Source organism: Equus przewalskii, chromosome 1, assembly GCF_037783145.1.
Source record: "Equus przewalskii isolate Varuska chromosome 1, EquPr2, whole genome shotgun sequence".
NCBI classification, from domain to species: domain Eukaryota; kingdom Metazoa; phylum Chordata; class Mammalia; order Perissodactyla; family Equidae; genus Equus; species Equus przewalskii.
The window spans coordinates 29849888-29860676 of record NC_091831.1 but is presented as its reverse complement, the minus strand read 5'-3'; the positions used below and the strand labels follow the sequence as shown (position 1 = coordinate 29860676).

General features: G+C 44.9%; 1 protein-coding gene and 1 pseudogene across 5 annotated transcripts in view; both read right to left on the bottom strand.

Moving 5' to 3' along the window:
* Nucleotides 1–4186: 4186 nt before the first annotated feature.
* LOC139078996 (calponin-3-like) lies at nt 4187–6098 on the bottom strand (annotated as a pseudogene).
* Nucleotides 6099–8371: 2273 nt separating this feature from the next.
* Nucleotides 8372–10789, bottom strand: part of DNMBP (dynamin binding protein) — a 96768-nt gene continuing 94350 nt past the window's right edge. For all 5 annotated transcript variants that reach the window (XM_070559391.1, XM_070559399.1, XM_070559411.1 and 2 more), the window contains one exon: nt 8372–9989. In XM_070559391.1, coding sequence (XP_070415492.1) covers nt 9804–9989 — 186 coding nt within the window. In that variant the 3' untranslated portion in view covers nt 8372–9803. The remainder of the gene's footprint in view (nt 9990–10789) is intronic.

The window sequence follows — 10789 nt, the reverse complement described above, 5'->3', positions numbered from 1 at the left end:
TGCATGGATTCTTCTATGATTTTTGTTCATTACTATTTTTTGACACTCATCCATGTTGATGCACGTAGTGATGTCAGTTCATTCTCACTGCTCTGGAGTCTGGCAGTGTGTGAATACACCAGTGTATCCATTTTCATGTTGGTCAGCAGTAGGATTATTTCTAGAGGGTTTTTTTCCCTATTATGAACAATACTGCTGTGAACATTCTGGTTTATAACTCCTGAGATATACGTATGAGTTGCTTTAGGATATAAATGTCGGAATAGGGGATACGTACGGGTTCACATGCATATACTAGGTAATGCCAATCTGGTAATGCCAATTTAAAACACTTTGGTCAATCTGCTAAGTATGAGTTGGTATCTCATTGAGATTTTAATGTATGGTTCCCTGGTTACAGTTTTGGTTTCGCTATGAGGATTCTGCTGCTACTTGTTCATGGTGCTTTGTTTCCTTGTATGCCTTTTCAATTTTTACTGTAAGCTGCTCACTCTCCTTAGCATTTTATCTATGGACAAGTTGAACCTGAGCTCTCCTAAGTTGAATTGTGAAAGCTTCTGCCTGTCACCTGCAGGCATTGCCAATTTAAATTAAATTCTCTACTAAGGGGTTTTGAACCCTACAGTTAGTGTGACTTCAGCCCACAGTCCTGCACAAGAGCCAACTCGTGGTTTACAAATTCTCAAGGGAGATTCGTCCCCTTGCCCTAGCATCAGGTTGGAGATAGACATGTTGCCCTGTTGACTCCTTCTGCATTGGGGGGTTTATTCCTCAATTACCTGGGTACTGCAGGGATAGCCCAGTCAGGCCCAGGTTTATCAAAGGGTCTCCTGTTAGGGTCTCCATCTAGGCAGGCCTTGGCTTCATCTCTTGCTTCGGCATCCTGTATTGTCAACAAAGGTCAAGGTCTCCATGTTTCAGAAGTCATCCTAAGCTTTGACACTTCTTTACCTGCATGGTTTTTTGTGTCACATTATTTTGGGTTCAGCATATTCCTCTTGCATTTCAGTGATGCAATTATAAAAGATTTTTCTTTATTCATCATTTTAGCTATTGGTTGAGTGAGATGCTCAGAGACTTAAACTTCCCAAAGGAAGGGGATAAACAGCTGCAAGCCTGGCTGAGGAAGAGACTTGTTTCCTCCTGTTTGCTCTGTTCCCATCAGCATCACTCTAGCGACGTTTCTCTGTGGCAGCAGTTTATCCAAGTAGCAGCACTGAGTTCATTTTGCACTTTCTCCAGGCCTCCCAGAACCAGTGTCATTGTGCCCCTCAGAGAACCAGCACCAGCTGAGCAGCGCCCCCTTGAGAAGTCTGGGTTTCAGCTCTAAGGCACCCCCTCCTAAATTTTAGCAATACCAACCTCTGTCCTTTGTTCTCACGGCCCTCACGGCGATGGTTGCTTCTTGCACTTGCTAGCTCCCCGATACTTGTTTTCCTTTGGCCCTTTCTTCAATGCCTACTTCACAATTCTTTATATTATTCTCTGTTAAAATAACCTATGGTTTCTGTCTCCTGACTAACCCAACTGGTAAAGCCCTTGGGGATAATCCAGTTAAAGTCTCTCATTTTTCAGATAAGCACCAGTCTGAGAAAGGATATATGATATCCAAAGTCAAAACATGAGTGTTTCTGGCAGAGCCAGGACCAGAAACCAATTTCCTGATTTGGCCCAATGATTTCTTCTTTTTTCTATAATGAGAGGGGTTTTTGATTTACCTACTGCTGTGGATGCAGATGAAGAGAAGGGAAGCTTCATTCTTTTCTCAGTAGTGATGACTAAGACGTCCAGTGAAGGTGGTGGAACCAGAACCAGCCTGCATCCAAAACGTTGGTGATCGCTCCTCCCACTGCAGATCTTTTGTTGGCCCGGGCTCCGGGTGACCCAACCCCACTTAGAGACCACTGATGACATGGTTGCTTTTTCCCACTGTCCTTGTCTGTCCTTCAAGCATTAAGATGTTCCTGTTTTGGTCCTTCACATTCACCCCATAGTTTCTCTGTTTTCTCCATAATTGATTTCCTACATTCTTGTGGTTTCAACTTCTACCCATATGATTCTCATTTCTAGCCCCTTCCTCTCCTTCAGTTTTGAGATTCATATATTCAGCTGCCTATGGCTATTACCTCCTGGATATCCTTCAGCCTGCTCACACTCAACTCACCCTCCTTTGACAGAATCTTCTACTCCCTCCACTCAAAATAAAAGACTTTTCCCATCATTCAGGTTCTCATCACATCTAACCTGTACTAGTGGCACAGGAATCCCTGCTTCCAGGATTTTCTCAAATGTATCCACCCGCAGCTGCCGGTGTGATCAAGCGTGCAAAACTGATCGGGTTACTCTTCTGCTTGAGCCCTTCATTCACTGGCACTCCAGAGGAAAGTCACGATTCCTTAGTATGAATAACAAAGCTCCCCAAGATCTGGTCCGACCTCATTTCTTCTAACTCCCATATCTCACGTTAAGCTCCAGCAACATGAACATGCTTTGAGATTCACACACACACACAGCACCTTCTGGTTCTGGCCTTGTGCTTGCCTCTTCCCCTCTGCTTGGAATACCCTGGCTACCTCCGACTATTAGGACTCCACTACAAGCTCGTCTTCTCCTGACTCCCTCTCCTCTCAGACCGCCGAGGTAGCTTCCGTGATGTAGTGCATTTTCAGTCTTTGGGGAAACTCAGTGTCTGAACCTTAGTTCTATGTTGGGGACTTCCCCACCTTAAGATTCTCGGTGGGAGACCAGGATGCAGCCATGTGACTAGGTTCCATTCATCGGATACTTACACTAGCACCAGATTTTTATTCAGTCGCTGGTGACACAAAGCAGCAGGGAAATCTGTTCTGGCAGGGGTGACAACAGTGGTGACGGTCACAGCTATTGTCCAGAGGGAGCAGTGGTGCTGGTTCTAGCAGCAGGGCCCACGGATATTGTGGTGTGGTAGAGCATCACTCCTGACTTCAAGGACGCCAGTCTGGCTTTCTTACCCTCTCAGAGTGTCGGGGAACTACCTACTATCATTTGAGAACTTCCTCTCTGCTTAACTTTACCAGAGTTGGGGACTATTGTTTACAAATAAAAATACTCCCCAGCACATCTAACTTAGTATTACTGGATTTATCACTTTGTTGGCTAACTTTCTGTGTAGGTCTCCCTCTCTCAGCTGTGAGCCTGTTGAAAACAGGAACAACTGCTTACTCATTTTTATATCTCCAGTGGCTAGAATATAGCAGGTACTCACATTTTTTTTAATGTTCAAAGAATATTTATAAAAAAATAAAATGGGAAAATTGTATGCCAAGAATGCAGTGATAGGGTTGAAGAAAACAAAGAAACTCCACATTGATACACTGGCACAGATTGGAAGAATAAATGTACCTATCAAATGTCAATTTTTTTGCAGGCTAGTTTTGTATAAGTCCCTTTAGAAACACCCTCTGAAGAAATTTGTCCCTTTTAGGTAATAGGCTGAGAATACATTCAATCACAGACGCACACAGACCATGATTTTATTTAAAAATTAGCAAACAATATTGTACAAACATTGACATTTAATTTCTAAAGTGCTGAAAGAGATTCAGTTAGCAAAGACTATATTCAATTATAAGTATGGATTTAGTCTTCCACATAGACACTAAACTGTTTTGTTTTGTTTTGGTGAGGAAGATTGGTTCTGAGCTAACATCTGTTGCCAATCTTCCTTTTTTTTTTCCCTCCCCAAAGCCCCCCAGTACATAGGTGTATATCCCAGTTGTGAGCCCTTCTAGCTCCTCTGTGTGGGATGCTGCCACAGCATGGCTCCATGAGCAGCGTTCCGGTCCACATCCAGGATCTGAAGCAGCAAACCCCGGGCCACCCAAGTGGAGGGCGCAAACCTAACCACCACAGCACCAAGCCGGCCTTGACACTAAACTGTTTTTAAAAAAGCTTCATATAGTTTGAAGATACTAAATAAAAGATTGTAAAAATGTATAAAAGAATGGCTGTAAGAAGCACTCCATTTTCATAGTATTCCTTTTTACTTCAAGTAATTGGAGAGTGCAAGTAATTACACTGTAGAATTTAACTATTACAGTGTAAAAAGCAACTCCTTAGAGAAGTAGGAAAAAAAGCAGTAGTTCTATTAGGTAAAATGGGCATAGAGTTTCAGGAAGGAAAGAAAAATTACTTAAGACTAGTTTGGTTCTTACTGAATTTCAAAAATGGGCTAATACAGAGCTCCTTTCTTCAACTCTAACAATCAAGGCCTTGGCCCCATATCGGTAATCTGTTGGATAGTCCCCTTCATTCTCACCATGACAGCTATCTGGCTATTCTGCCAGATAACTACTGTCACTGATTTCAGATCCACTTGTCCTGTTCCTTGGCTTCCACTGTGAATGACAGGCTCTACCAGAGGAGCAATCTGGGACATTTACGTGCTGCTTAAGCCCATAGCCACCCGTTCCTCTCTAAGAAACGACTTTGTTGGTATCCATCCAGAGACTGTCGAGTTGTCCACTGGTTTACCTCTGGACATGGATGTCTCTCCCCACACCTGGTGCTAACACCCTCGCTGCTGGCTCTCCAGTTAGTGGGCACCAATCTGCTGGGAAAGCGTGATCCTGGTTTGTGAGGATCTGTATTCTGGCATCATGAAGACAGCTCCTAGTCCCATAAATACTTGCCTGGCTCATACAGTTATTAGTTCCAATCTGGAAGCCAATTACCTTTTGGCTAGCTTTTCATTTTCCTTCATCAAAAGGTCTAGTTTTTCTGCATACTTGACTTCAGTGTTAATGGTTGACCAGAATCCTCCTGTTTTAGCCAGACCTAGAGCAGTGTATGGCTGAAGGGCCAAATCCGGCCTGCCATCTGTTTTTGTAAATAAAAGTTTTGTTGCAACACAGTCATGCTCACTTATTTCTGTATTATTTTTGCCTGCTTTTGTGTTACAATGACGGAGTTGAGGAGTTGGGACAGACTGTATGGCTTGCAAAGCCTAAAATATGTACTATCTGGCCGTTTACAGAAAAGTTTTGCTGACCCCTGCTCTGGAATCACCAGCGTAGCGGACTGGATCGTTTCCATTCTCAAAAAGACAATTTGCCTCAAAAACATCATGTGTATTCACACCTGTGGTAGATAGAATAATGGTCCCCAAAGATGTCCACGTTTGGTCCTCAAAACCTGTGAGGATTTACTTTACATAGCAAAAGGGACTTTGCAGATGTGATTAAGGATATTGAGATGGAGCGATTATCCAGGTGGGCCCAATGTAATCACAAGAATCCTTGTCACGAGGGTCAGAGTTAGCATGAAGACCATGGAGTGATGGAAACAAAGACATGTGAAGACACCATGCTGCTGATTCAGAAGACAGAGGAAGGGGCCACAAGCCAAGGAATCAGGCAGCTTCTAGAAGCTGGAAAAGGCAAGGAAACAGATTCTCCCCGAGTTTCCAAAGGAACCAGTGATACTGACAACTTGACTTTAGCCCAGTGAAATGCTTTGAACTTCTGACCGCCAGAACTGTAAGACAATAAACTTGTGTTGTTTTAGGCCATAGATTTGTGGTAATTTGTTACAGGAGCAAAAGGAAACTAATACAATACTGTAAGCCCAACTAGCTCTGATCAAATTGCCAATATTCTCCAACTGAAGTCAGTTTAACGACAATTCATTGATCTTCAATGAATCTCACTCTAGTTGAACCCATGGAGGATCATGGCATCTTTTAAGCCCAGCTAAAAGTGGCTTTCAGTGCTCATGCCTGTCACCTCTTCTATCAAATTGCAAAGATGTTATTCAGCTTGATCATATTTGGAGGAAATCTATTCTTGATCTCAGCTGAGAGGCTGTAGGAAGGTCCCTGGTTAAAGCGAGTCATGGTGACTCCAACCAGAAGGGGAGGCCGTGACAGATGGGGAGTCTCTCACTCTCAGCTTCCCCGATCCTGGACCTGAGGAGTGGCTGCCACGGGAAAGGCTTAGAGCTTGACTCCCCTTGGTGTCCCAGAAGATGCCTAGGCATGGCGGTGCACAGACAGTGCCTGTGACATGGTCCTGCTGAGTCTGCAGACCCTCTGGTCTGCTGCGGGTCCCCTGTGCCTGCATGCTCCCCGTAAACGTTTCCTAAATGAACGAACACATTGCTGCTGCCCTACCCAGAGTGCTCCCTCCCTCTCACCACCGCTCCACCACAACTTACCTCTGGGAAAGCGCTGTCTGCTCCTTTCTCCTTGAGGGTCACCTCTGAGGGGTGGTAAGGAATGGATAACCCTACATAGCTTGCAAAGTCTGCAATTTCTTGTGGAAAATTCCCTTCTTCATACATGCAAAACACTAATGTTGATCTTCACTAACAAGTGCAAGAAACTTCCAGTGGGCTGGGTGGAATAAAGCAGGAGCTCAGATTGGAGACCATCCCTGCTCTGAGGCACCGTCTGCCGCACCCAGCAAAGGAGAAATAGAGAAAACTTCAGCAATATGATGCACTAATACGTGGCAGAGTTTAAAATCCTGAAGTGGTGTTTGGTGACCAGACAGAGGATTTACAATGACGTATATAAATCTCGAGGTTTCTTGGTCCTCAAGCCTACGGTTCTGCAAGTGAAACACAATTCAGAGCACAACTGCGTTCGTCTAGGGCCTGTTTATTGCTGACCCTGAAACAAAACCCACACAGTCTCAACCTCACAATTAAAACAGGGTGACGCCAAATTCAACCTTTATTAAAACCACGTACTTCTAGAGCTCACAGTGCACAAAATTTGCAGGCATCATCTTATTTCTCACAATAATCCTGAATTAGCCAGAAATCTACACTTCATAGATGACGACAGATTCCCAGCCCTCCTGTTCTCCTAGGACTCTTGGAGGAAGGCACAACCAAAGAGCTACTTCCAGACAGGAAAGGGAGAAAACTCATGAGAGGAAGCAACCAGGAAAGCCGGATTTGGAAAATTCTTCAATAACATTTCCTCCTGTTGTGTCTGAAACATCTGACACCCTTTTCCTTCCTTGGTTTTTCTAACTCCTGATGGTAGAAAGTTCCATCATAAAAACCTGCCTGTACAGATGCTCCTCAAACTTTCATGTGCACACAAATCAGCTGGGACCTTGAGTCAGTCGGCCTGGGGTGGGGCCTGCACGTCCAGCAAGCTCCCAGGTTACAAGGAGGGCGATGCCGCTGGTCTGGAGACCACATTTGAAGCAGCAAGACCCAGCAGACGTCTAGTGTTTAAAACAAAACTTGCCTTCTTTTCCTAAACTCGCTCCCATCCCCATGAAATCCCTTTCGCCAGTGATTCCAGCATTTCTTCAATTTCATATTATTTATAGGATGCTGTTGGCTTTTTTCCATTCTCGAGTAATCTTATGCCCAAATCAGTTAACTCTTTTCCAGTAATTTTCTTGCCTTTGATCTGTCCTTCCTCCAAACCATCCTGTTACCATTTAACCTTCCTCAAACAAGCAGTCCAGTTCAGGACCTACAGGAGCTCCTTTCTACCTAACTCATCACATCCAAATTCCTTGACTTGGACCTCAAGGCCCTCCAATTTGTTTACTCTGTCAGGCAATGTCCTAGCACTCTCCACGTATTAACTCATTCAATCCTTACAGCAAGCCATGAGGTGGAGAGTGCTGCCATCTCTACTGTAGATGAGGAAGCTGAAGCTAAACCCAGGTTAGTTAAGTTGCCAAGGTCACAAAGCTCTTAAGGGTCTGGATCCAGAACAAGGTGGAAAGACTTGGCTAGAGAGCCCGAGGCTTGAGTTTAAATTCAGGATCCATCAAAAACTTGATGTATGACTTGGGCAAGTCACTGGACCCCATTTTCTTGTCCATTAAATGAAAGAGTTGGTGCCTAGCTGACCTGTTTCTTTCCCAGAGTGAACAGTCTATTCACTCACAGTTTCTATTTCTTCATATCAGGTGCTTGTTTCACTGTTGCCCACAGTGTCCTCAGTGCCACCTCGGCCAGTGCTCCTGCTGCTTCTCCCCCTCCCACCCCCGACCTTGGCCAACTGCTACCGTGTGACCTTGTTAGTTAATCGCTAGTGCATCAGTTTCCACATCTGGAACAGCAGGAAAATACTTACCTCTTAGGGATTCCAGCTCAGACATTCCAGCTCTGCTGTTCTGCTACAATTTTGTAATACGAAATGGCTCAAAATGAAGAGGCCTGCAGCAGGCACATCTTTTGAAAATACAGTAATTCTGCTGAAATTATATTTGACAAAATGAATTCTGACCTGAATTTATTCAGTTAGCTTCTCCCATCTCCCAGAATCTGGGCATCACTGAATTGTCAAGAAGGTACCCCCAGAAACAGGAGAAGGAGGTTCAGGCTAAACGTGGAGGTAAGTTAAGAAAACATACTCATGGCCCTTAGAAATGCTTTTATTTATAAAATAACTACTTAAATATAAACATCTCTAATTATAAACACTATTCACAAGAGACTTGCATTGCTGCCTTCTGACCGACGCGCAGACACACAGGGGTTCAGGAGTCCACAGGTGTCTCCTGATTCATCAGGATTTTAAGGCTGAAGGTGCAGCTGGAGGAGCAGGAGCTGTAAGGTTGTTCTTAATTCCCTTTCTTCAGACAAAATTCATAGTTTCCTGCTCCAAGGTAGGCTTCCTATCTGGGGCAGACCTTAAGAATGAAAGCCCTGCTCAGGTAGAACCTGCAGGGGGAGATTCTTAGTGTGAGGATGAGCAGGTATCCCCCTGAGGCCGGAGGGAGGTACGGTCAGGCACTTTAGAATCTGTTTGGCTTCGACTACGCTCTGTCTCAGAAGCATGGAGCTTGGTGTGAAACAGAAAATGCTTATTTCCAAGTCTGGGATCAGCGACTTCTGGGACTGCTCACCCTCACTCAAATTTCTGCATCTGTGGATGGCAGTGTGCTTGGAAAAGGGGAGAGGCATCCGGTCCTCCATCAGGCTGCACTGGTTTCAGCTCTTTGCTGAACGAATCCTTTTAATGGAATGGCTGGAGCTCTGATCCTGTTCTAGGAAAATCGGTCAGTCACTGAGCTGCAGGAGAGAGGGCCAGGAGACAGGAGGATGCCCAGACTGTCAGGGTGGTGGAGATGGCTGCACCTAACAGGGAAGAGTCAGATGAAGGTTGAAGGAAAATAAAGACCATAAATGCTTTCTAAAAGGAGAGAGAAAGCAGTTGAATTTTGTGTAACCAATCTGGAAATGCAGTGAAATAAGAAAAAGATTACAGATGGCAGTGCTTTAGGGGCTTTTAGAAATTAGGGATGGGTGTGTGTGTATGTTTGCTGGACACTGAAGCTTCAATGTGAAACACCAGATTTGGTACAGTCTCAACAAACTCCTTGCCACACGCACAGGCACAGCCTAAAGGGCTCCCAGAGGATTCTCTTCAACCAAGTCAGTTTCTGGTCAGCTGACTGTGGAGCATGGGGCCACCCCAAACTCGGTGCTGGACAACCAACGCCAACATCTTCTAACACTATAGCACAGCTTCGAGCTTATATAAGATACTGTTCTTCTGATTGGAAATTTCACATTTCCAAAGGCTGACCCCAGACTTGGCCCCTCTTCTCATGGTCACTGAATCATTTGCAAGCCAAAGGATCCATTTCAAATTCTAAAAATTCTAGTGAGCATCAAGGTTGACAACCCAACGGAGGAGAACAAGACACCTCGTGCCCCGCTGTGGCATGGTTAAGCAACACTGACAGGACCTATGTCTCTGGGGCAGGTGCCCTCTCGGTGGACCACCAGAACCCTTCAGCAGAAGGAAGTGAAGGCAGCAAGGTTGAGGGGGAGGCAGGACAGGTTCAGGTGTACTCAGCTTTGCGGATATAATTGGATGGAACATAGCCCTTCTTCCCATTAACTTCAGCTAACCACCACTCCGTATTTCCCATAACATCTTTAAACTCCAGGATCTTGAGTCTCTGATTGGCTGACACACTCAGCTCATTTGGGTTCCGTGCCTTGAAGGAATAGACAGCAAAATAGACCTGTGTGAGAGAGACAATGAATTAGGAAATGGGAAACTGCTGGAGCAGGAGAACTGTCCAACAGAACTTCTTGAGAGGATGGGGATGGTCTCTATCTGCATCATCCAATATGGCAGCCCCCAGCCACACGTGGCTATTGAGCACTTGAAAAGTGGCTAGTGAGACAGAGGAACTTAATTTTCATTTTATTTAATTTTAACTAACTTAAATAGCCAGATATGGCTGGTGCTCCCATAATGGATAGGGCAAATTCAAAGAAAACCAAAATTTACATCTTTTTACTCTTTCAGAGTTGCCTTAAGGAGTGGAAGAAGGAAGCTTCAGTCAATATGGACGGTAGATGAGATACAAGGATATCCTTCCATACCCCAAACACAGAAATTCTGAATTTCAAAAACTTAAAAAAATATACAACTAACCTCAAAGCAAGAAAGTTATTGGCACCTAGAGATTATCCTAAGATATAACGCAAAGCAAGGATGGTGCTCCATGATCAGAGGAAGCCATGAGGGCCAGGGGGCACGAGGATGAACACACACCCGAGGGCTGGGGTTTTAGGACCTGGTCAGGGGCAGGAGTTAATGAGGCCAGAACTGAGCTTTCTGCACAGTCAGACTCTAAGAAAGGGCCATTTCCTCCCTCAACACGTCGAGAAAACCTGTCCACTGGGGGGTCCAGAATGTCTGGACTGGGGATGTCTGTGCTGGGCAGTGGGTAGTAACAGATTCACCAGAGAGAAACAGGCACACACCACGCTCATCAGCAGCCCTGAGGAATGTGGTATCGGAAGGTCTGGGCTG